At 36.8% G+C, this 26,946-nt stretch overlaps 1 protein-coding gene across 1 annotated transcript; it reads left to right on the top strand.

The window, feature by feature from the left end:
• Positions 1–23,776: 23,776 nt before the first annotated feature.
• LOC104700501 (protein PSY3-like) lies at positions 23,777–26,185 on the top strand. Its single transcript, XM_019227503.2, has 2 exons — positions 23,777–23,990; positions 25,799–26,185. Exons 1-2 carry the CDS (start codon positions 23,894–23,896, stop codon positions 25,921–25,923), a joined length of 222 nt encoding a protein of 73 aa, XP_019083048.1. The 5' UTR covers positions 23,777–23,893; the 3' UTR covers positions 25,924–26,185.
• The last annotated feature ends 761 nt before the right edge of the window (positions 26,186–26,946 follow it).

Below are 26,946 nucleotides of genomic sequence, written 5' to 3' on the forward strand. Positions count from 1 at the left end.
TCTCTAGAAAGAGATTTTTTGGTGATTATTCGTTAGGAGACAGTAGTTCACTCTTAAAACTTATCGGCTATGTTGTGTTCTTTAAAAGCGATATTCAAAAATTTAGGAAACTCTTCTGGAAATTTTGTAAACTGTCTCCAAACTTTTAGTAAATATTCCTAAATGGCTAAATGTTTGGAAACACCTTCCTAGACTGAAAAATGTCATACGTAATCAATAATACTTGATCAGATTAATTACACGATTGTTATAAGCTGCTTGCTTGTTCGATTTTGATATGAAAACAAAAATCTACAGTTTTTCGACTTTATATATTTATGCAATATAAAGTGAATATAATCTGTCAAAATCACTACAAGAAAACATGCTATTTTCCACTCCTACTATAGTTGCTCATTAGTCGTGACTCTTTTTGATGATCGCAAAATAAGTTGGTCGCAACAAGGTTGCTTATTTTTGACGGATTACGGACTCCGTTATATAGTAGTATATTAGCGACGAATATGTGATTAGAATTGATAGTTGTACATTTCCGATTAAACCACTACGAAGTCTACTTAGGGACAATTTTGTGACTATATATAACAGTACTATGTTTACGACCGTTTTGGGATTAACTGTGGAATCTGGGTTTAGCGACTGATTAAGGACGACTTATTAGTCCCAAAAGAGTTGCGAAGTCTGTTTAATTGTAGTAGCATTTGAGTCGCAAATTAGTCTTTTATTATTGTGACTAAGTTAAGACTCTGGTTTTGTAGTCGCTAAGGAGTTCGTTTTTAGTAACTATTGTGCCACTAGGATTGAAGCTTTTGTAATTTGGATTAGTCGCGAAATGGTTACATTTTTTGAATTGGTTTAATCACAAAATAGTCACATTTTTTGAATTGGTTTAGTCACAAATCAGTAACGTTTTACGGTTTTAGCAATCCTAAATCTGATTAATTTGAGAATTTCAAATGCTAATAATCAAAAGGAAAGATGATTTAAAGTACCACACAAGCAAACTTATCATCCTAAACAAAAAGATCATCCTAAACATCCAAGAAACAGTATTCAAAAGCAAGTTCATAAATAAAGGAAAGGGGAATTAGAAGTTCAGTTGGAAGAAGTATTAGAGGTAGGGGAATTGGCATCTGGTGTGGTGCCTCCATCGGTGGGTTGTGCAGCTGGACTGGAGGCTGTTGTGGTGCCTCCATCGATGGGTTGTGCAATGGTTGCAGACGCAGTAGATGGTTGGGTGGCTGCAGGAGGAGAAACCATAAAAGCTGAGTATCCAGGAATATTTTAGAGATGAAGAGGACAAGCTTGTTGATCACAGCTTGAGACTCTCGGTGTTCCTGATCACGTCGTGCATTCTCAGACTCATGTTCAAATATCTTGCGCCGAAGTTGATCTTGAAGCTCTGCAAGAGTTGCTGCAGAAGAGCTCGCATAACTCTCTTTCCTTTTTCCTTTCCTTGGTGTCTCAACAAGTGATCCAAGGCCAAATGGGTTATCTTTGATATCTGTTTGAGTACACTAAACCAAAAGATAAACATTCGCTAATCAGCACAAACCAGAAAACGAAGTCCAGAATCAACATCAAATATTCTAGGTTCCTAAACATAGCTCATTAAACAATTTTAAATAAAATAGGATACTTTTAAGCGCAGAATCAACATCAATCATCATCCACATTAAGAAACCAAAATTGACAAAGAAAATCACACACAAAAGACATAAACGAATTACCTGAAGGAAGATTTCATTTCTTTTATCAAGGGAAAGAGTCCGATGTGTTGAACTCTCTGAACCATCTGGACCATCATCGTCCGTTTCAGATTGTCTCTCTTCGATGGTCTTCTCATAAGTGTCAGCAACTTGTTTGGCTTTTTGATCTACAAATGATCCATCGGGCCGAGTGTGTTTTAAGAAACACTTCGACCAATGATACAGGACGCCCCAGCTCTTCCTCCTACAATGATAGTGAAACACATTAAATCATGGAAATAATAGAAAAACTTTGAGGTGAAGTGGATGGAAAGAGAAGTCTTACCATTTCTTGATTAATTTGTACATATGATTTCTGACCAGCTAAGTGTTTGTGCACTCCAAGACCTCCACGAGTAGAGTTTCTACACTGTGAAGCATTCTCACTCCTCTCAATGGCATCAGGAGTGTTCCAATATTCGCATATAATCGGCCATATTTTATCACCAATCCATGGTGGTTGTACACCGCTCCTCTTAGCTTGACTGAAAATGCCTTTCATCCTTTTCTTGGCTATTGTTAAGAAACCTTCTTTAACGAGCTCAGTAATCCCAACATCCCAATTATACTTCCGCTACAATCCCACAAAATATTTTAGTTAGCAACAATACAAATTCATATATATATATATATATATATATATATATATATATATATAGTACAGAAATAAGAGTGTCAAAACAATTATTTGACTTACCACAAATGTCCTGAAATATCGCTCTTGAATGTGTTGTGGAGTAACCTTCCAGCTGTAGTAAGGTCCATCAAACTTCCTCCTAAAGATTCCAGCAATGACTCGAGAAAGCTTTCCTTTGTGCCGGTTAAACCTGTTACATTATGATATTAGGATTTTCACCCAGGGTATCAATTCCCTATGCAGTTGTAGTACAAAGGGTTCTCAATCCAAATGGTTGTCATGCCAACAGATAAGATATGATCAGAACAAACAAGTTAAGCCAAGCAATAGTTTAGGTTTGATCTAACAATCCTAAACTAATTAAAAGAAAATAAATAAACAAGAACCACACGACCTAAGTACTCGATGCGAGCATTCGAGTACAGGATCGGATGGAGTGATCGGGTAAAGAAGAAGAGTAGGAACAGCTCGAAGGTGTACACGAAGCTGGTGATCGAGTACCAGTTCGGGTATAGGGTCGAGTTATGAATAAAAAAGTAAACAATCAAGATACGAAAGCTCCTAAGGATGGGGTAATCGACTCCTAAGTGTTCCTGACCAGTATGGATGTCCTACATGTCTCAAGCAAATATTTCCTAGACAATGAATCTCTAAAACCTTGTTAAAACACTCTCATGATAGAAACAATCAACCTTGATCACTCTCCTACCCAACTCTCGTTGGAGAAACATGGCCAAGCAGGCAATACAAACCGATTCATTATTGTCAATAAACTCCATCTAATCTCTTAGGTTAAGTGAGTAAATCTCTAGCATTGATTGATTCAAGCATTTCAACAATATCTCTCGATGGCAAAACACCCTAGATCTACTCTCAACCTCTTGGTCTGAAAATAGCATTAAGAACACCAATCTAGAAAGGAATTTATATAACATAAACAATCAAGCTAAGACATCCTAACCGATCAAGAACACATATTTGTCTATCCCATCCCTAGAAATTTTGTTTCACTACTCAGATCTCATTGCAGAAAACATAAAAACACATATAAACGAAAAGTGAATTGTATTGAAATTAGAGTAGAAGAATACATAATCGAAATCTAGAAGAATAACAAAAAGAATATGAAAATTAATCCTAACAAAGTGGAAAAGAGTTTGGATCGCTCAGTTTCTCTCCTAGAAGCTCTCACTCTCTGTTCTGAGGGTCTGCAGCGTGCTAGGGCGAGAGGAAGAAGAGGGGGTTTATATATGGAAACCCTTTAAACCTAGCTGCCCAGTCCTGCCCGAGGGTCTGCTCGAGGCGGTGCTCGAGGATGTGGTCGCCTGGTCGGGTTACTCCTCAGACAGGTCTTCGGGTTGTTCTTCCTGCCCTTGGATTCTCTTCGATCGGGTTAAGGTTCAGACTGTTCTTCCTACTCCATAGCTCCTTCAGGTACATGCTCGGATTTGACCTTGTTTCTCCCAAGTTTAGGCTATAAAGCACCTATTTTCATCCAAAATGTGTAAATACAATAATACAACACCCTAAATGCCCTAAATGTGGATTCCTATAGTTAATGACCTAAAAACGCTAAGGTTAGGGTATATATAATACAAAATATGGACAAAAAAGGATGCCTAAAACATATAAATTAGAGAGTTGTCACATTAACTGAGTAAGTCTACTTGGAAATATGAACCTATAACCTATTGAAACTATTGAATATCAACATCAATCGATTACTGAACATGATCAAACTATTGAACATCAAACAACAACCGATTAGTGAACCTATTACCGCAAACTAGTGAACACATTCATGCTTTAAGATTCTATGTGACATACAGTTATAGACACTTAAAGCAACCGAGTATATTGTCTATACCATAGAGTTTCGACTCTAGGGATAGGATGCTCAGACAGGAGTGGTAGATGTTCTCAGCCAGGAAGAGCTAGCAAACCATCCAACAGATCTTGGTAGTGATTGACATTTTGATTAGGGTTTTGTTGCTCCTCGTTTTCTTCTTTGTCGTTATCTTCCTCTGGAACAAGCTCCGGTTGCGGTTGAGGGTCAGGAACAGGAAGAGGCGGTTGTTGAGGAATCGGAGGTGGTGTAAGTATCCTCCGTGGTGGAGGACTACTCGACTGTAGGTTTGTCCTCGATGGTGGATTTGTCCTTAACGGTGGATCTGTAGTCGGCGATGGACTACTTATCGACCCTAGATTTATCTTCGGCGAAAAATGTGAAGGACGGCTTTGATATGAATTGGTTGCAGACTGTGTCGCAGAGTGTGTGCGTTCAAAAGGGTTCGACGAATGAGAAGAGGATCTGCTACCATCGAAGATTCGGACACCGGTGGTTGTTCTGGCACCGCGACCTCTGGAAGAACCCTTGTTCTTAGGAGGCATCAGATCGAGAAAGAAGACAATGATTGAGAGAGAGAGAAGAAGAAAAATATTTAGAGAAAGGTTTGAGAGAAATGATTGAGAGATTGAGAGAGAATGAGAGATCAATGTGTTTGAGAGAGAACACAATTCTTTCTCTCTTTTTTTTGAGTGGAGAGGTTTTTGAGAGAAAACCCTAGATCGATTGAAAAAAGAAAATAAGAAGTGTAAAAACGTTTAAGTGTTTGCCTAGTTATTAACGAAACTTAGTCGCAAAGGAGTCGCAGAATAATTTTTTTTTGGGGAAAAAGAACGCGTAAATAATTAGACAATTTTTCACCAAATTAGTGGTGGGAACATAAACCGCCAAAACAAAGTAGCAAAATAGTCGCAAAAAAAGTAGCAATGGTTGCATAACAGTCGCAAAACAGTTGCAACGTGGTGGCAAAGTGTTATTCTTTTGTGACTATATGTTATTAGTCAACTTAAAAGTTTAATTTTCACACATTATGAGCTTATTTGCATCCATAAATCACTCATATTAGTAGTAAAGAGTATGTAAAACATTGCTTTTAAAACAAAAGATTTACATTTTCCTAAAGTCCTACACATTCTTCCATGGTGACATATTTTTCCAAAGATGGTTTTGGAGCACATGCATGTTTTTATTGTTAACATTGAAATTTATGACCTTCAAAAAGTTTTAGTGACTAAATTCAGTCAAATACAAGTATAAATGTATAACTAAGGATGTACATACATCTCAAAAATGAAATTTAAGATACAAAAATATCAAGAGTGGGAAAAGAGTCGCAGTAACGTTGCTAATTCAGGTGTTAGTCGCTATATCATCGCAAACCGGTATTCGCTTGTGGTTGCATAACAGTCGCAAAACAGTTGCAAAGTTGTTTAGTTACTAAACGGTCGCTAATGTGCGACTGTTTTGTGACTATATTTTTATTTATGGATACTAATTCTACTTGCAAATTGCCGGACTAATCAATCTATTAAGGTTTACTATAATTGAAATAAGTTTATTTTATTTTAACATAAATCACACATAGAGACAATATTTTACAAATCAGATGCACATTTAGTCTTCGTATGCAAGTTCTTCATCTTCATCTTCATCATCAGATGTTGACAAGTTACATTGAAATTCGTCTTCTCCTTCAGCATCTTCTATTTAAAAATCGATTGGTTCATCTTGATGATTCCCGTCGACTAAACTCTCAATGATGATTTCTTCAACTAAAGTCGGAGTTGCCTCAATAACAGTTTGTTGCAATATAGCCAAGTCATTTTCGTTAAACTTCCCTTGAACAACATTCCTCGGATTGACTTTGCACACTGTAAGCCATTGCGAGGTCGTTTAGTGTATGGACATGACAGATAACACACTTGATCAGCTTGAGAACCTATATAAAGAAACAGAACATATTAAATTAATATATATTTAATAATCTATATACGTATGTAGGTAAATATATTAAATATTCAATGAAAAGAAACTTAACCTAAAATAAATGGTTCATAATTTCATTATTTTCTTGATGGAAGCACGTCTACGATGCCTCCGTTTGTCATGCAGATACCTTTGCCAACTGTTGGGTCAAACGAGTCACTGTAGAAAAGTGTGATCTTTAGGTTAATAATGCCAGGATACTCGAGCTCGATTATGTTTTCAACGGTCCCAAAAAAATCATCCTCCATAGATGCTTCAGAATAATTTTGCCCTCGGACACATACCACATAATTCATTGTCTTTTTGGTCTGCCCGTGTTCCCGCGTGTGAAACATGTAACCTCTGGTAAAATACATGGGCCACGACTTGAATTTGTTTTCTAGACCTTCAACCAATTCATGAACCCATGGAGGAAAACTTTGAACACGTTTTATTATAGACACCTACATAAGAAAAAAAATATAAATTGCCGGAAGCGAACCCATTCAGTAAAATATTTTTCTATATTAATTTATTTACATATAATTACATATTGGCGAACCCAATCACTAAAATCTTCATCTCTTTTCGATGTGACTTCATCGTCAGTGAGTTCTGGATATTCATACCGAATTTGAGCGTCCAACACACTATTTTCCCAACATATAGAAGACAATTAATCCATAAATATATTGAAGAGAAATCGCTATAAAAATAAATCTGAAACATATACCTCTCTAGGGGACGAAATTAATCACAATTTCGCAATACATATGCATGTGCGCATTTTTTATCTTTCTCAGACAGCCAAAACTCTGTAATTTGGCCACTAGGACGACTGAATTGAGTGAATATATCCGGTACAAGTACTAGATATACAGGAACCTCACCCGCATCATATCGCAATGACCTGAAAAATATTTAAAACTTTAATTAGCCTTTCATGTTAATTTAAAAGACCATTATATATTATACTGTAAGTATGAAATACCTCCTTCTACTAGCTGTAGAAATTTTGAAGCAAAGTAGTGTTATGAGAAGTAAGATATCTCATCATTAATATATGACTGAACGATTGATCCCCCGGGATATCTTTTGTTCTTCGACTTCCCTTTCAAGCGTTTAGAAAAACCTTTCAAAGGGATACATCCACCTTACTCGACTGGACCACCAAGTTCAGCTTCATATGGTAGGTGTACAGGGAGGTGCTCCATGATATCAAAGAACGAAGGTAGGAATATTTTCTCCAAATTACACAAAATCATCACAATATTCGCTTTCAGGACTTGGACGTGACTTAGCTCCAATGATCAACTGCTTAAGTCACGGAAAAATGATCCGATCCCTACAATATATAAATAAAATCTTGACATATATATAAAATTAAATTGATATATATATATATATATATATATATATATATATATGCAAAATGCACGTCACGTGGTAACAACTCTGCAAACACAAATGGAAGCAATCGTTCCATAAAGACATGGCAATCGTGGCTATTCATTCCTGAAAAGTTCTGAGCCTTGATGTCTGCACAACTAGCTAAATCAGCTACATACCCATCTGGAAATTTAACATCTTCTTTGACCCATTGAAGTAGGCTTTTTTTTTTCTTTCGCACTCAATCTCCAAATAGGAAAAGGAGCTCTCCCACCAGTATCAACATGTAATTGACTTCGATCACAAAATCTTGCAACATCCAAGCGGGACCTCACATTGTCTTTTGATTTGTCTTTCACATTCATAACAATGTACATGAGATTATCGAGAATATTCTTCTCAATATGCATCACATCAAGATTGTGTCGTAAGTTAAGATCGGTCCAATACAAGAGCTTCCACAAGATGATTTCTTTGTGCCAATTATGCCAACTTCCATAGCCATCCACTTTATTTTCATGCCCATTTCCTCCGCAGTCAGATGTCTTTGGCGGCTCGATATTTCTTATACGCTCATGTAAGACCTGTTCATCCGTCAAATATTGTGGTGGATAGTCGTTCACTGCGTTTTTACCTTTCAGAAAGTGTTTTTTATCCTTTCGCATTGGATGATTAGCAGGAAGAAATCTCCTGTGGCAATCAAACCAACATGTCTTCCTACCAACTGGCAATTAAAAGACATTTGTATCATCCATACAAATTGGACAAGCTAATCTTTTGTGTGTTGTCCATCCTGACAACATGCCATATGATGGGAAATCATATATATGACACGGTAATCCTAGCTTTCGCATCAAAGACTCCCTCTCATAGTATGAACCGGTTGCCTGATTACCCTCTGGTAAATACTCCGTAAACAATTCTGTCCATGAATCCATACAATTTTCAGACAAATTGTAGTCGACCTTATTGTTCATGAACCGAGCTGCCAACGATAATTGCGACTGCCCTTCCCGACATCCATCATACAATGGAGTGTTTGCAGCAGGTAACATATCATAAAACCGTTTTGTTTCTTGGGTGGGTTGTTCATGAACATGATCATTTCCACTTTCATGTTCATGATACTCTTTATATGGTACAGAACCATGAAAGGCATCATTCACCATCTCATCGTATACATTCTCTCCATCTAATCCTATTGGTTCAATAGCACTAGCATAATCTGTATTATTAGCATAATGACTACTAATTCCTTCCCCAACAACATCATAATCTTCACAATGTTCATACCATACATAATAGTTAGGCATAAACCCCCTACTTAGCAAATTGATATATCATGGTTTTTGTGGTTTTTAACCATGGTATAAGTGTGTTTTTTGAGTCTTTTGATTTGTTTTCTAGGTTTTTTTTGAGTCTTTATAGGTTTAGGTACTCATTGGCACGGATGGAACGCAAATGAGCTAAAAAGGGTGATTTGGAGCATAATCAAAGCATTGAGGCTGATCAACGAAGGTCAGAGACGAGTTCAAGAGTATGCATCAGTCGATGCATCATTAAGCATCGATCGATGCAGTGCCCAAAAGCCGAATCGGAAGTTTTCTCCACAAGCTTTAGAAGATTTACAAAATTTGCCCAAGTCCCTTATTTGCAATTAAGGCCCAAGATGTGTTTTAGAGTATATTTAGGATTTTTATGGTCATTGTTAAGACCTAAGTTATTTTCTAGCAAATATTATTTTTCTGTAACCTTTTTGGATAGAGAAATTTTTGAGAGCAGTTGGAGAGACGGATCTGATTTCATCTGTAGAGAGAAGATTCATAAACTCCTTATTTAGTCTTTTAACATCTATTGCATATTATTCAGAATTATGTTTTGTTCTTCATTGAATATGTCTGAGTAGTTTTCTTGTTAGGTTTAGGGTTTTTCTTAGGGTTTTTATGGTTTATTAGATCTGTTATTTTTAGGATTCATTATCTTGTGTGATCTTCATCTTAGGTTGTTCTTCATATTAATTCTTGATTGATCACCTAAAATTAATACCTTAGGAAAATAAATTGATATGAGAGTATAATTGATTTTCCTGATAAAACATTTTGATGAGCAAAATTATTTCCTGCAAAGAGATTTGATTTAATAATTTTGTGAACAATCTAAACTTGTTTTAAAAGCTGATTTTTAACCTTGAATTTTACAAAGAGATTTGGATTTTCTGGTTTTAAATTTAGATAATATTTGTGGTGAGAACTGACTTATTTTACAAAAGAGTTTAGAGTTCTAGATCTGATTTAAATTGTTTGAATCCTATTAATTTATTGATTTAATAATCTGTAATTTCCTGAGAAATTTCCTATGTCTAGCTCTTTAATCTCTTGAATTTACAACACCTTTTGATTTTGTTTCTGCATTGTTTTTAATTTAATATTTTGATTTAGCATAATTAAAAGATTAATAAGTCTATTGTGTGATCTAGAGTCTCTGTGGATTCGACCTCTAGAGTATTACAACTGCAAGGTTGTTAGTAATATTAGGGTATTACAATTAGAGCATATCAAATTTGGCGCCGTTGTGGGGGACTCTTTTGATTCACCATTAGATTAAAGTCTTTAGTTTTGTCTAAATTTTTATTTTTCTATTTCACTCACACGCTTTTGTTTCTTTTTTCTTGTGTGTTTCAGGTACATGCTTAAGCCTAGCACTAGGAAAAATCCTACTGGTCCAGTTGTTAAGTTTACAAACCAAGAGTTAGGACAACTAGAGCGTGAAAACACAAAAGCAGCCAAGTCAGTGAAGATGGTCAAAACACTCATATTGAGACCTGATGAGGCTGGAGTTTTGAGGGATCAAGAGGGTCATGTGTACAACGAGCAAGGCCAGAAACTTGATGCTGAAGGACGAGTTATTCAGGAAGAACTCGTCGTGGTTGAGGCAGATGTCCGTGGCGTCAAGCGACGCAATGACGACATCGATCGATGCAACCAAGAAGGCATCAACCGACGCAACATTGGCGTTGATCGACGCAATGCCAGAAACGGTGCGGATTTGGAAGGTCACAACCAGCAGAACCTTCAGGCTAGACGGGAAAACAATGGAGAGTTTGTCAAGACTCTTGCGGATTTCAACATACCAGACTTGTTCTATGAGAACCGCTCCACAATTGTCCCTCCTCCATTTCCCAGGAATGATTTTGAGTTGAAGCCTGCCTACTTTGCTCTTGATGGCCAAAGACCTTTCCAGAATCTACCACATGAGAACCCTTTAGACCACATTGAGAATTTTGAGGATATAGTCACCAGAATTAAGGCTAATAGAGTCACAAAGAATTATCTATATTGCAAGCTCTTCCCCTACTCTCTTGCTGGGGAAGCCTCTCATTGGCTAAGGCAACTCAAACCAGGATCTCTGAATACCTGGAATGACATCAGGTGGCATTTTTGAACTAATTTTATGATGATGCGATGTCTGATGAGCTGAGGATTAAGCTCTCCACCTTTAGATAAGGATCTGCAGAATCTTAAAAAGGTGCTTGGGTGAGGTTCAAAGCATATCAGAGAGACTGTCCGCATCATGGGTTCTCAGAGGTGCAGCTGATTAGTATCTTCTTCAGTGGTATTGATTGGAGGTATCAGATGGCTTTGGATGCTGCTAGTGATGGGAATTTCAAGACAAGGTATCCCGATGAAGCTGAACAGTTGATTGAAAGGCTAGCATCAAGCAATTGTACCAAGAATGCAGACTTAGAGCGGAAAAGAGCACATGAAGGGTATGATTCAAATCAGTTTGCTACAGTGAATGCCAAGTTGGATACAGTTCATAACCTTCTTGTTGGAAAGAACTCAGTCCATTTTGCTGAAGATGTTGAGATTTTTGAGCCAGATTCACAGAATGTAGATGAAGATGTCAACTTTGTGTATGAAAATCAAGGCCAAAAGTTTGGAAATCAGCAAGGCAACAAGTCTTTTAGTGAAAATAACCAGCGCAATAACTATCAGTCTAATTCTTTAGGCTACATTCCTAAGCAAGACTATCAGAAGCAGCAGCAGAGCAGTGGTTACACCAGGACCTATGGCAACTCTTCTTACCAATCTCCTCCTCCTAAGACAATTGAAAGTAGGATGGAGGCAATGGTTGAGCAGATCCTTCAGGGGCAAGAACAGTTGACAGTAACATTCAATGGGAAGACAAACAATGTCTATACTGAGCTTACTGGAAAATTTGATTCATTGAATGTTCAAGTTAAGAAGCTGGAGAGCCAAGTTGCACAAACTGCTGGAGCTGTGAAAAGGCAAGAAGGGTTCTTACCATGAAGAACTGAATCCAACCCTAAGCACTCTTGCAATGTTGTGACCTTAAGGAGTGGTAAGCAATTACAGTCTGAAGCTGATAAGAAGCAGAGAGCCCATGAATTGCAGGAACTGATCGATGAGGATGATGAGTTTGACGATCTGGAACCTGCGTCGACCGATGTAGCTGCAAAGCATCGACCGACGCAACCCTCAGAGGTCGTAGAAGAATTGACTTTGCGAGATAGCATCGACCGATGCAACACAAGCATCGACTGATGCAATGTCCATACCGAGACAGAAGTTACAAAAGCTCCGATTCCAGTTGCTGAGAGAGTGTACAAGCCAAAAGTTCATTTTCCCAAGAACCCAAGGAAGGCTAAACAAGAGCTTGATGATGCTAAGTGTAATGCTACGATAAACTTATTGTTGAGCTGCCATTGATTGATGCAGTTAGAACTTCCCCAATGCTTACGAGATATGCCAAGAGGATGGTGACTAAGGATTTGAATGTTGAGCAAGGAGTAATGATGATTTCAGCCCAAGTCAGTGCCATAATTCAGAACAAGATCCCAGAAAAACTACCTGGATCAGGTAGTTTTGTTCTTGATTGTACAATCTTCAGTGAAAGGTTTGCTAGATCTTTGTGTGATCTTGGTTCCAGTGTCAATTTAATGCCTCGATCAGTAGCACTCAGCCTTGGGATGACAGATTTCCAGCCTACCAAGATTACTCTTATCCTTGCTGACCGATCAGTTCGTATTCCTGACGATATTCTTGAAGATGTTCTAAGATTGGTAATTGTTTGATACCTACTGATTTTGTGGTCTTGAAGTATGAAGAAGAGCCTAAGGATCCTTTAATCTTGGGAAGATCATTCTTAGCTACTGCTGGAGCTATTATTGATGTCAAGAAATGACAGATTGGTCTTAATGTTGGAGATTTGCATATGCGTTTTGACATGGATAAGCTGCTTAAGAGGCCAACAATAGATGGTCAAACTTTTTATGTGGATACATTGTCTAATCTTGCTGAAGAGATTTTCAAAGAGCTGCATCTTGAAGATCCTCTTGAGAGAGTATTGGTTGCTTCTACTGAAGAAGCTGAGCATTTAGATGACATTGCTGCTGGGTATGTCAAGCTACTACATGCAAATGAGCAAGTGAAGAAGTTGGTTGCACAAGAGAAATTGGTTGGTACTTCTTCACAAGCTGAGAAACTATCAGATTGGAGCCTTGAGAAAGCTCCAAAGCTTGATCTTAAGCCACTTCCTGCGGGGTTAAGGTATGCATTTCTAGGTGAAAATTCTTCTTATCTTGTTATTGTTAATGCTTCCTTTAACAATGCAGAGCTAACTTTATTGTAAGCAAGCTGCGTAAGTTTCGCAAAGCTCTTGGCTATTCTCTTGATGATATTGTAGGGATTTCTCCGGACTTGTGCATGCATAGGATTCATCTTGTGGAAGGAGCTAAGACATCTATTGAGCATCAGAGGAGGCTAAATCCGAATTTGCAAGATATTGTCAAAAAAAAGATCATGAAATTGCTGAATGCCGGGATTATCTACCCAATTTCTGATAGCAAATAGGTTAGTCCAGTTCATGTTGTTCCTAAGAAGGGTGGAGTTACAGTGGTGAAGAATGACAAGAATGAGCTGATTCCGACACGGACAATCACCGGACACCGGATGTGCATTGATTACAAAAAGCTGAATGCCGCAACAAAGAAAATTCACTTCCCGCTGCCCTTCATTGATCAGATGCTTGAGAGGTTAGCTAACCATCCATACTACTGCTTTTTGGATGGTTACTCCGGGTTTTTCTAGATTCTGATTCATCCCGATGACCAGGAGAAGACGACTTTCACTTGTCAATATGGTACTTTTGCATACCGCAAAATGCCTTTTGGTCTCTGTAATGCTCCTGCGACATTTCAGAGATGTATGATGTCCACCGACATGATTGAAGATTACATGGAAGTTTTCATGGATGATTTTTCTGTATATGTGTCTTCTTTCAAGAGATGTTTAGATAATCTCTGCAAAGTGCTAGCTAGATGTGAAGAGAAGCACTTAGTTCTTAATTGGGAGAAGTGTCATTTTATGGTTAGAGATGGTACAATGCTTGGTCACAGGGTTTCAGAAGCTGGTATTGAAGTTGAGCGCGCTAAGATAGAAGTGATGACAGGTCTTCAACCACCAGATAGTGTGAAGTTGGTCAGGAGTTTTCTTGGACATGCAGGGTTCTACAGACGCTTCATCAAGGATTTCAGTAAGATAGCTAGACCACTTTCAGATCTATTATGCAAGGATGTCAAGTTTGAGTTTACTGATGAATGTCGTTTAGCTTTTGAACGGATTAAGCAAGAGCTTGTGAGTGCTCCAATTGTTCAACCACCAGACTGGGATTTGCCTTTTGAGGTAATGTGTGATGCCAGCGATTTTGCAGTGGGAGCAGTGCTAGGACAGAGGAAGGATAAGAAACTTCATGTTATTTACTATGCTAGTAGAACACTTGATGATGCCCAAAGAAATTATGCAACAACAGAGAAGGAGCTGCTAGCAGTAGTGTTTGCTGTTGAGAAGTTTCGTTCTTACTTGGTTGGATCAAAGGTAATAGTTCATACAGATCATGTTGCACTCAAATACTTGATGCAGAAAAAGGATGCCAAGCCAAGGTTACTAAAATGGATTCTTCTTCTTCAAGAATTTAACATTGAGGTTAAAGATAAGAAAGGGATAGAGAATGGAGTAGCTGATCATATATCAAAGATTAAGATAGAAGATGAAGTTCCAATTCATGATTCACTACCAGAGGAGAATGTCTACTTTGTTGATATTGGTTCTCAAGCTACATTGTCTCCAGAAGTTTTGCAGACTCGTGGCAATGCATCGACCGACACATCTGGTGCATCGATCAATGCTGCATCTCGATATGAACAAGACTTGGCGAATGCATCGAACAATGCAGTACCATGCATCGATCGACGCTTGGTTCAAGAATCATCGGTTTATGAGTTTGATGACGACGTGGCTGCTGTAACTACTTCTGATCAATTGTGGTATGCGGATATTGCGAATTACCTTGCTGCAGAGGTGGAACCAGACAAGTTTACAGGGTATGCAAAAAAGAAATTCTTGAGAGATCTTAGGAGATACTATTGGGATGAACCTTGTATAAGCATTGCAGTGATGGAGTTTACAGAATATGTTTAGGAGAAACTGAGGTACCTGACGTTTTGTTTCATTGTCATGGATCCGACTATGCTGCACTTTTTTCTACATTCAAGACGGTTTCCAAAGTTCTCCAAGCAGGCTTTTGGTGGCCAACGATGTTCAAAGACGCCCATGAGTTTGTCTCAAGATGCGATGTCTGTCAGCGGAAGGGTCAAATCAGTAAACGGCATGAGATGCCAAAAAACTTCATTTTTGAAGTTGAAGTGTTTGATTGTTGGGGCATTGATTTTAAGGGACCATTCCCTTCTTCTTACAAGAACAAGTACATCCTTATAGCTGTTGACTATGTCTCCAAGTGGTTGGAAGCTATTGCAAGTCCCAAGAATGATTCTGCTGTGGTTCTTAAGCTGTTTAAGACCATTATCTTTCCACGGTTCGGAGTGCCTCAGATTGTTATCAGTGATGAAGGTCAGCACTTTATTAATAAAGTGTTTGAGAAGTTGTTGAAGAAGTATGGAGTTCAACATAGAGTAGCCACCCCATATCATCCCCAGACTAGTGGTCAAGTTGAGGTTTCTAACCGCCAAATCAAAGAAATCCTTGAGAAGACAGTGGGTGTTACAAAAAATGATTGGGCAGCCAAGTTAGATGATGCATTTTGGGCATATCGGACTGCATATAAGACACCACTTAGCACGACACCTTTTCTTCTGCTTTATGGGAAAGGATGTCATCTTCCAGTGGAGTTAGAGCATAAAGCAGCCTGGACTGTTAAATTGCTGAATTTTGATGCCAAGACAGCTTCAGAGAGAAGGGTGGTTCAGCTGAATGAGTTGGATTAGTTTAGACATCATGCATTTGAGAACTCTAAGCTATATAAGGAGAGAACCAAGGCTTATCATGATAAGAAGATCATCTCCAGAAATTTTGAGCCTAATGATCAGGTACATCTGTACAACTCTCGTTGAAGCTGTTTCAAGGTAAGCTTCGTTCTCGCTGGTCCGGACCATTCACTATCCAAGAAGTCCATCCTTATGGAGCTATTGTGCTGCTAAACTCCAAGGGAGAGAAGTTTACTGTCAATGGACAGAGGGTGAAACATTATTGGGCTAATGTTGGGATACCAGACGAACACATTGTGCGTTTGGATGATGCACCTTCTGCCTAATCTGCTGCCAAGTCAAGCTAATGACTTAAAACAAGCGCTGAGTGGGAGGCAACCCACTGGTAGGATTTAATTGTTTTTATTTTTATTTTTATTTTTAGGATTTACTAACATATTAATTTTTAGTTTTAAGTTTAAGTGATGCAGAAATCGTAAAAAAAAATAAAACAGAAGTGGCAATGTATCGACCGACACAGCTGCTGCATCGGTCGATGCATCGCTCGATGCTGTTAATGGATCCGAGATTAAACGGGCTGGTGGGTTTGGAAATAATCAAATTGATGGTGGGCCGAGTTAAGCCCAGTTGCATCAACCCAACACTTGCATCGACCGATGCAACTCCAGCATCGATCGATGCAAGTTAACCTAGAGTTGCGATTAAAAGTCCCCCAACTTCGTCTTCTTCGTTTCTTTCTCTCAGAACTCGAACTCGCGAAGAACAGAACTTAAATCGATCATATCTCACTCATTTTTTCATCAAATCCATCGTTTCAAAGCCCATACTGCTCGGTTTTGTCCCCTCTACTCGATCCCCACAACCGCTTTCCGATTCAAAGTAATGTTGAGCTGCCAACGATCGAAGAGACCTCGCCGCTCCACTTCTGCCGCCACTCCGCCGCACCTCCGTGACTCTCCACCGCCGACGACTCCTCCTCCGGTTTCACTGAAGCCGATCCAACCACTTCCAGCTCTTAATGCACCTCTTCAAGCCACATGTCATGATCCATGGCCAAGAAGTGAAGGTTACCGGATTCCACCACAGCATGTTTGGGCTGGGAGTCCAAATGAAGAAGTTAAGAAGCTTGATTACATCAACCGACCGCTACTTGATACTTGGGGAGAGTATGAGACTCTGTTTTACAATGCTTGGCTGAAGGTTGAGATCAAGCCAACTCGGTTCGTTGATCCTGCTACTATGCAGAGGCTGGGGATTCATGATGAGGTACTGAGAATTCTGGAGAAGATTGGATTAGGGACCATGTGCACTCGCCACTATGACTGTTTTCCGGAGCTGGTCCGGCAATTCATGGCTTCAGTCCGCCTTGTTTTCCAGAACGAGCAGGTCCCGAAAGCTAGTGAAGGAAGGTTATCTTTCTTCATTAGAGGAGTTCGGTATGAGATTGTTTTACCCGATCTTTGTGACATTTACGGTTTTAGCAGAGAGCCAGAGGGAGTTTCGCTTCCAGGAGAGTTTGTAGATGTCTCGCATCTCTGGTCCTACTTCGGTACTGGCGATTATGATTCCCGAAGTTCCACTATGACTTATGTGAGGCATCCAGTGATCAGGTACATTTTTAAGGCCATAGCCAACACTATTTTATGTAAGATGGAGCCTGGGAAGATGAGCGTGAGTGAGCTGGAAATAATGGCATATGGGATTTATGATTTGATTGCTGAGGATGATAGCTGGGTTGACCCTGAGAGAGTTAACTATGGTGCAGTGTTTGCTTCCCACTTGATCTCTCTGAAGGTCAAGGCTTTTGGGCGTGGGAAAAAAGAGTATGTTGGGAGTCTGCTTACTCCTATTTTTCAGTGACTGTGTATTGCTAATGACTCTGTCTCCATTTGTATGGAGAGGTGCGTTATTGATGAGGAGCATTTGAGGAACTCCACTTAGATGAAGAGGGAGATGCTATGGCGTTTTTGTGATTATACTGGTACTCATCTTATCAGATTGCCACGACCAGACCTCACCACTATTGGAGAGGATGCAGAGCAGTTGCGTTTTCTTCTTGGTCCCACTGATTTTGTTATACCATCACCTTCCCATCGCCAGAGCGTTGTCGCACCTGTTGAGCCACTTGCTGCCGGTTTTGCTAATGATCACCCTGCTGGGAGTTTTGAGTTCGGTTCCTCCTTTGGCACTACAGCGTTAGATTTCCCTGAGCCACCACAGCCTTCTGCTACTATGAGTCAGGGAGCCTACCAGGAGTATCAATCATCCACCATGCCTGCCATCTGGAACGCGATTTCTCGATTGTCTCGGTGTGGTTGCGTCCGTCCCACTAGGCGCAGATCACGTTCTCCTCCCCTTGGTAGCGATGCTGATCTTGCTGATGGTGATGCTGATCCTGAGGATTGATCCTACTTCTGATTACGGTTTCTTTTATCCTTTTTGTTTTTCACTTTGAGTCATTTTTATTTTTCCTTGAGTCAGTTTGTCATTTGTTTCAGATTGAACTTGTATTGCATTATGAACCATTATCTATCATGTTGCATTTAATGTTGTGTTTGAGTGATTCTTAACAGAGCTGACTTCCATGAGAAAAACACAACTAACATGCGACTAACAGGATTCAACGTCGGATTCTCGAATGATTTGGCTTTGCATCGGTCGACACAACGGCTAACAGTTGGTAACACGTATTTGGTTCATTATTTCACTACTTTTTCAATTTGATTTTTCTTTCTTGATCAACCTTAGGCTTGATAACACTGGGGACAATGTTGTTTAAGTCTGGGAGAGATTAGTACTAACTATGTTTTCTTTCTTGAGTGTGAGTTGTGTCTGTCAAAACCATATTTTTGAGTCAAATTTTTCAAATTTTTCTTTTTGGAATTAGGATCTCTAACTAATGGTTTCTGTTCTTTGGCTAACACTCTTATGAATCTTGATTATGCTTGATCTCAGAACTGAAGTTTAGAAAAAGACTATGAGCTGTATCAACAATCCTGAAATCCCTTATCCAAAGGATATCTGTTTGAACTAACGTTGTCTCAACTTTTATCAGGATTTTAACTGGACCTAATCTCTTACCTTGGGGTTTGAAGTCAGTGGACTAGACTTTTTCTTTGGGCCATACAAGACAGTGCAATTTTTCAAAGTATGTCTCTCCTCTCTCTTCCCTTTGGTACTTTAAAAAAAAGATAAGAAAAAAAAAAGAAGAGAGGAGAATAAAAGATGAGATGATTTTGATCAGTTTAGAGGGGTAGGTAAATTATCTGTAACCCCATTATTCTACTCTTGAGTCAAATGATCACACAAAGCTTGGAAGCGAGAGGTAGGTAAATTACCGATGACCCCGATATTCGCTTACACCTTTGATTAAAAAAAAAATCCCTTGGAAGTGAGAAAAGGGAGAGGAAAGGAGATGTATGAAGAATGTCTTGGTCTGAAGAGAGTCCATATGCCACTGATCGATACACCAAGGATTTGCTTTAATTTATGTAATGAGATGACAATGGTGAGACTAGAGATTCCTAAGGATTGTGGGATTTGAGTAAGGAATGTTGATGCTTCTCAATTGACAAAGTATATGAAGTAAGTTCTGAAGATCAAGGCGATGAAGAGTGCGAAAAACAATTACCTGTAGTTGAGTGAATTCCATGTTTTCAAACTTCTTTCACATCTCTAAATTTTTGTTTTGCTTGAGGGTAAGCAAAGGCTAAGTCTGGGAGAGTTGATATATCATGGTTTTTGTGGTTTTTAACCATGGTATAAGTGTGTTTTTTGAGTCTTTTGATTTGTTTTCTAGGTTGTTTTTGAGTCTTTATAGGTTTAGGTACTCATTGGCACAGATGGAACGCAAAGGAGCTAAAAGGATGATTTGGAGCATAATCAAAGCATTAAGGCTGATCAACGAAGGTCGGAGACGAGTTCATGAGTATACACCGGTCAATGAATCATTAAGCATCGATCGATGCAGTGCCCAAAAGCCGAATCGAAAGTTTTCTCCACAAGGTTTAGAAGATTTACAAAATTTGCTCAAGTTTTTCTTATTTGCAATTAAGGCCCAAGACGTGTTTTAGAGTATATTTAAGATTTTTATGGTCATTGTTAAGACCTAAGTTATTTTCCAGTAAGTATTATTTTTCTGCAACCTTTTTGGATAAAGAGATTTTTGAGAGCAGTTGGAGAGACGGATCTGATTTCATCTGTAGAGAGAAGATTCCTAAACTCTTTATTTACTCTTTTAACATCTATTGCATATTATTCAGAATTATGTTTTGTTCTTCATTGAATATGTCTGAGTAGTTTGCTTGTTAGGTTTAGGGTTTTTCTTAGGGTTTTTATGGTTTATTAGATCTGTTATTTTTAGGATTTATTATCTTGTGTGATCTTCATCTTAGGTTGTTCTTCATATTAATTCTTGATTGATCACCTAAATTAATACTTTAGGAAAATAAATTGATATGAGAGTATAATTGATTTTCCTGATAAAACCTTTTGATGAGCAAAATTATTTCCTGCAAAGAGATTTGATTTAATAATTTTGTGAACAATCTAAACTTGTTTTTAGAGCTGATTTTTAACCCTGAATTTTACAAAGAGATTTGAATTTTCTGGTTTTAAATTTAGATAATATTTGCAGTGAGAACTTACTTATTTTACAAAATAATTTAGAGTTCTAAATCTGATTTAAATTGCTTGAATCCTATTAATTTATTGATTTAATAATCTGTAATTTCCTCAGAAATTCCATATGTCTAGCTCTTTGATCCCTTGAATTTACAACACCTTTTGATTATGTTTCTGTATTGTTTTTAATTTAATATTTTTATTTAGCATAATTAAAATATTAATAAGTCTATTGTGTGATCTAGAGTCTCTGTGGATTCGACTCTTAGAGTATTACAACTGCAAGGTTGTTGGTACCATTAGGGTATTACAATTTGAGCATATCACAAATGATTTGAAACTGAGGCAACTTTCAAAGACTTCGAATTGTGACATACTACACAAGGGCAGTAAAACCTACCTCTGCTATTTTGTGCATGGCTACTGGCAAAATCAATGAACTCTTCCACACCCGCCGAATAATCTAATGAGATATGATTAGTGAATGGATCGATCTGATTGTACATCCATGCTCTTGATGGATTGTTCCACATTATTTTTTTTTCTCTCGTTTTTTTCTTTCTCTCTCATTTTTTTTCTTTCTCACATTTTTTTTCTCTTTGATCTCGATGTAAATGGAGGAAGAAGTGGTAGCATATATATAAGAGAAATTTTGCGACTCTTTTGCGTCTATTATAGAAAGAGTCACAAAATTTCAGTACACCTAACACACTTTTGCATGTTTTTTGCCGACATGATGCGACTTTTTTGCGACTGTTTTTATAGGAGTCCCAAAGGTTGAGTACATCTAGCTTCCACATTTTCAACGTTTTTTGCCGACAGGCAGCGACGGCTTTGCTATTAAATGATAATCGAAAAATTCGTTGCAAATAAGTCTCTATTTTATGACTTATTTGCAACTATTCTAACGGACCAAAAAGGCAGTTGCAAAGTAGTCACAAAATGCATCTTGTTTTGCGACAAAATAATTTTAGTCACCAAAGAGTATGTATGCGGTCGCAAACGTGAGACGTCTTTGTAACTGTATTGTTTCGTCGTAAAAATGCTACGCTTTTTCTTCTGTATTTTATATAGTTGTTAATAAGTATCAAAACAGACACAAAAACGTCGCACATTATTGCGACTAAACAATCAGTCATAAACGGTAATTACAAATTGCATGTTTTCTTGTAGTAAATCCTATCATCAAAATACATAAAACAAACAAAAATAAATTAGAAATTAAATAAAACTTCTCCCGAAGTCAAACTTTATATGTGAGTGTGTACTGTATGTGCATGTATAGTGTGTTGTATAGATGCGTCTCTTCTCCAAAAGTCAACTTTCTGTGAGTGTGTATGTGTTGTTGTATAGATACGTCTCCAAAAGTCAACTTTCATTATCCTGAGAGCAGCAGAGCAGAAGCATGCCAAGATAGGGTTTGAAGCTTTTAATACCTTTATTAGGTTTAGAGGCCAATATAAGACCATTTACTCGTCCTGGGTGTTCGGCTAAACCGGGTTGTTCAGGTCGGTTTATTCGGTTTTTTAGAAATTCGGTTTTTAAAAAATCTCACCGAATAGACCCGAACTAAAATTCAGTTCGGGTCGGTTCGGTAGTCGGTTTGTTCGGGTTGGTTATTGGATATAATTTATGTTCCAAAATTGAATTGTATTTTTTTTTTCGGTTTATTCCGTTTCCATATCGGTTTACATATTATAAAATAGAAATTTATACTTTTACAAGTCTATATCCAATAAAAACCCATTACAAAAACAACAAAAAGCCCAAAAATAAAACCCATCATACATTTTTTAGCCCACCAACCCAATAAAATGTTAGGGTTTTGACAGCTGCCGCATTAGGGGCGACGGCTCCGACGACGGTGATCTCCGACCCAGCTTTACAAGACGTATGATGATGAGTATGTTTCTCGTATTCTCACTAAAACAAGAAATAAACCAACTACTCAGTCAAAATAGGTATGAAGTCTAAGATCTAAAATTCAATATATATGAATCTAAACACCAGTAATCAAATCTTAACACAAACCTCATGTCGGCAAGTTCATCGAAGGCGAATTGAGAATAAGCAAAAAAACGAAGAAAGTATGAGGAGAAAGATGAGAATGAAAGGAGATGTGTCTAGAAAAGAAGGCAGGAGAAGAAGAAGGAAGGCCGTACAAGAGGATTCTGAAGGAGAAGAGGCGATTTCTTTTTACTTCAAGAATCGATTTAATGAATAATATCTAGGGTTTAAGTATTTATATTATGTTCTTCTTAAACCGCATAAACCGATCGGTAACCGGTTACCGAACCGAAAAAACCAAAATCTGAAATTTTAAAACAATTTGACTGATCGGTTTCCATCTCCTCTCTCACTCTTTCCCGAAAACCGAATGTTTCGGTTTGATCGGTTCGGTTTGATCAGCTTTTGCCGAACGCCAAGGGTGACCATTTACTTTGAGAATAATCAATTAGCTCTAGTGGTAACAAAGCTCGTCAAATCTATAATATCTGGAGACAGAATCGTAGTGTCTTTTAACCTAAATCATTATTTGACATACAAGACTGGCTCATCTCAATCTAAGGTTTGGAAGATCACTTGTTCCACAAATGATTCACCAAACATTGTTTGCCTCAACATGCCAACTTAAATTATCCTCCATTTTTTCCTCCCAATATGTTCTCTCCTTCTAAGTTGGTTTGCAACTTATCTTTGCTAGTTTTCAAAATTTGATAAATATATAAAAATTTGATAAATAACATTTTCTTATATTTTTTTTGCGATTTGTTATGTTGTTAGTAATTGTTAATTTCTCTTTGTTAATTTATGGCTATTATCCGTCCTAAAAATTAAAGACAACATGGTTATCCATATTTAATCAAGTAATATATATATATATACACATAAACATATACATATGTGTGAGATGACTAATTAGTTTTTAGAGGTTTAATGAAATTATTTCGGGTAAATCTCTGCATGAAGCATACTTAAAAGTTGGTGATGGTTTTCATTAACAATATGCAATGGTTTTTGTTGCTATTTAATTTGAACAAGTTCATAAAGTAATAATTTCATTTTTTTTAATATAAAAGTTCATTCTAAATTATATGGGGGGATCCACGTCAATCTTGTCATACCTACCAAAATGTAAATGCAATCATGCTAAAAAAAAGGAAGCAAAATGCTGTATGTCTTAAAATGTTATAAACTTTTATATGCGCTTGTTGAAGCAATATTTTAAGTTTGACGTCAAAAAGAAAAGAAAAAAGGCATTATTTTAAGAAAGTCTTCGAAAACTAAGGGCCGGTGTGAGACATTTTGTGGCCGTCTACAAATATAAAAGAGAGAGAGAGAAAGAGAGGAGAGACATATAGAAGAAGAAAAAAAAAAAGAGAATGAGTTATTCAACATCAAGAATTGGGTTGTGTTTGTTCCTCTTCTTCTCATTTGCTCTCCTCTCTTCTGCTCGCATCAGTCTTTCGTTTTCATCAGGTACTTTCTAATTTCTTCCTCTCTCTATATTTCTCTGTTTCCTCAGTTCCAAGTAGTTATAGTTTTCTATGAATATGTCTTTTGGTTATCCAATCTTTAATCACTATATCTATTTACCTCACAAGATTTTTCTTTCTTTTTTTCCTTGTTTTACTCATATGAATTTCTTCGTAACATGGTTCATCTCATACTCGTTGTTATAATTAGTCTTCTTTGTTTAACGTAGTGATTGAGATCTCATAATAATAAGTATGTACATTTATTGGCCGGTGAGGTGGTGGTATTCACATGAATCATATGCAGAACAATGTATATGTCTTAAATGATTGCTCCAAAAAAATCACCAAAAGAGGAAAAAAATGTACTACTATTAATTCGTCAAAAACAAAGAAAAAGAAAAAGAAAAAACTTATATAACTACACAAACAAATTGTATATTAGTATATCATTTACGGAGATACCAATGATCCCTAAATACATACACATAATTTCAAACGATATGTATAATTATATATAGATGTTCACGAAAGACAAATTAAGGGCATTGAAAAGCACATGAAACAATAAGATTTTAATTAGTACGTCATAGTCAGTGTTTGTTCTGCAGGCGAAATTTGTTAAAAGAACATTTCATTTTGTTTTTCTGGACAAAAAACCCAATAGTGTAACGTTAGCCGGTAAAGTTTTAATTTTTTTTCTTGGCTAAACTATCGTTATTTATATCTACATGCCAAGTATTTTTTTCACACTTAGAATATACCGTGTCATCGTAGGCGGGAAAAAAAAAAGATTAGTATCATCGTCTTTATTCCATGCAGATATAAAACTGCGATATTTCACTTCTATATATTATAATCAATTTTAAAATTACAAAACTAAAATAAATTGACAATAAAATGATAATTATGAGGATGCATGTTTTTTCTGAAAATATTTGTTAAAGTAAGAGTTGATTCTTAAAAAACCAAGTTGTAAATATATAGCTTAGTTTTATCATGTCCTCTGTTTCCAGCTTGTATGTATCCAGTTTCTCTCATTATTCAAAATCAAGTGAACATGAAACACGACGCTCAAGATTGTCTTCCCTAGTTTTCCCTTCGGCCGATGACTTGTTCACACGGCCAAATCTTATTTTATTAAAAGATAAACTTTTGTTGACCAAAACAAAAAGATAAACTTGTGTCATGCCGACGAATCCAGTAATAAAAGTTATAAACTAAGAAATCTGGTGATAAACACAGTATAGTATTAACACTTTTTATTGTAAAGTAAAATAGTATAACCTAATATATAATTTAATAGCTAATTATCTATTTTGTGTTCACACTCCAAAAGCGTTGACATTACGACTAAAGAACAAAGACAGATCATACTACGACAACTATTTAATCAAATCTGACATATATTTTTTAATTGCATATAGTTAGCAAATTGAAATGGAACTTAGTGCGTGCCTCCTAAAAATTATACATCTTCTGTTTCTTATTATAAGATGATCTAGGTGGTTTCATCTAAGAGAAGAAGTCATCAATAAGCTATAAATAGTAAAACTTTGAAGGACAAAACATAGTTTTTGTCATATTATTTTACAAAACATATACATATTTTGATGAAGTGAGTGTCGACTTAGTTCAGAAACACTAATTGAAAACTAGGGTATCGAGACTCGAGATCTGTCTTAGATACTATAGTTGTTAATATTTTGAGAAGATAGTTCTTATATAAATACAAAGTTGTTATTGTATATCATTATTTTTCTAGAGTACGTTTAAATGTGCATAAACAACAAAATATGCATATGACTGCAGAAAATGAAATGAGGTCGACGGTGGTGCCAGAACGGTCACTGATGATGAGTACCAACGACTACGGTGAGCCTTCAGCTAACGTTAAACACGATCCACCGCGTGGCGGCAAAGGCCGCAGACGTTGAGAATCTTATATTTTCTCGTAACTTCCCAAATCCTCTTGCAAGCTTGCAAATATTCTATATATATAGACCAATAAAAGTTTTTTATTTTCATTTTATATTTTTAACGAGCTATATATCAAAGAGACTGTATATGTAATATATATATATAACACCTCGTTTTCATTTGTGTGCTATATCGACGTCAACTTGTTATTCTTACCTAGATTAATATGTGCTACGTGTAAATTGTATGTATAAAATTCCTTTTTTTTTTTTTGGTTAATGCCGTTGTACTTCAATCTATTTTGTATAACGATTTTTTTTTTTTTTGAATCACCGAAGTTTGATAGCCCAATTGGTAAAAATTCTTTGGCAAAATCTAGAGGTCGTTAGTTCAAGAGGAGACCCTTGGAAGGAGATCATATAAAATGCTTTGGTCCTTGGCATGAGGGAATATACGGATCTAGGTCTTGAATCTCTTAATAATTCAAAAAAAATTGAATCAGATTTTAAATAGTTAAAATATATTTTTAAATCGTCATTAATAGGTAATCAAATATACGTAATGGTAATGTAATAAACGGCGAAATTGAAAAATTAAATCTACTAAAATATTCTAGTTTAGGAAATGAGAGCTGACTAGGTTGTATATATTTATTTCAATCATAGATGTTTAAATTACTTTAATGAATTTAAGGTCAGACTAATAATAAATAACATTTTTATACGATTGAAGACATATCACATGTTGCATTGCAATCAAAATGTTTGAATTAAAAACTTTAATAAAATTCAGGTAAAACTAATAATAGATAACATTTTTATTTGATTGAATCTATACTAATAAAAAATAGGAGCTATAAGCTCCTAACGCCGTCTACATAAGATTTTAAACAACCAATAGAAATTTGACATATCACTTATTAACATTTTATACAATTTCCAGAATTTTCTATATTAAGAATTAATTTTAAACAACCTATCAGATTTGACATATCATTCATTAACATTTTTTAAATTTACCCACATAGGATTTTAAACAAC

The sequence above is a fragment of the Camelina sativa genome, chromosome 7, assembly GCF_030686135.1.
Source record: "Camelina sativa cultivar CO46 ecotype springtype chromosome 7, ASM3068613v1".
Classification (NCBI taxonomy): domain Eukaryota; kingdom Viridiplantae; phylum Streptophyta; class Magnoliopsida; order Brassicales; family Brassicaceae; genus Camelina; species Camelina sativa.

What these genes read in the sequence shown, in the direction of transcription:
- LOC104700501 (XM_019227503.2), top strand. Translation starts at nt 23,894, where the DNA reads ATGAGTTATTCAACATCAAGAATTGGGTTGTGTTTGTTCCTCTTCTTC. An exon ending in CAGTCTTTCGTTTTCATCAG is followed by an intron (nt 23,991 to 25,798) that starts GTACTTTCTAAT and finishes ATATGACTGCAG; the next exon opens with AAAATGAAATGAGGTCGACG.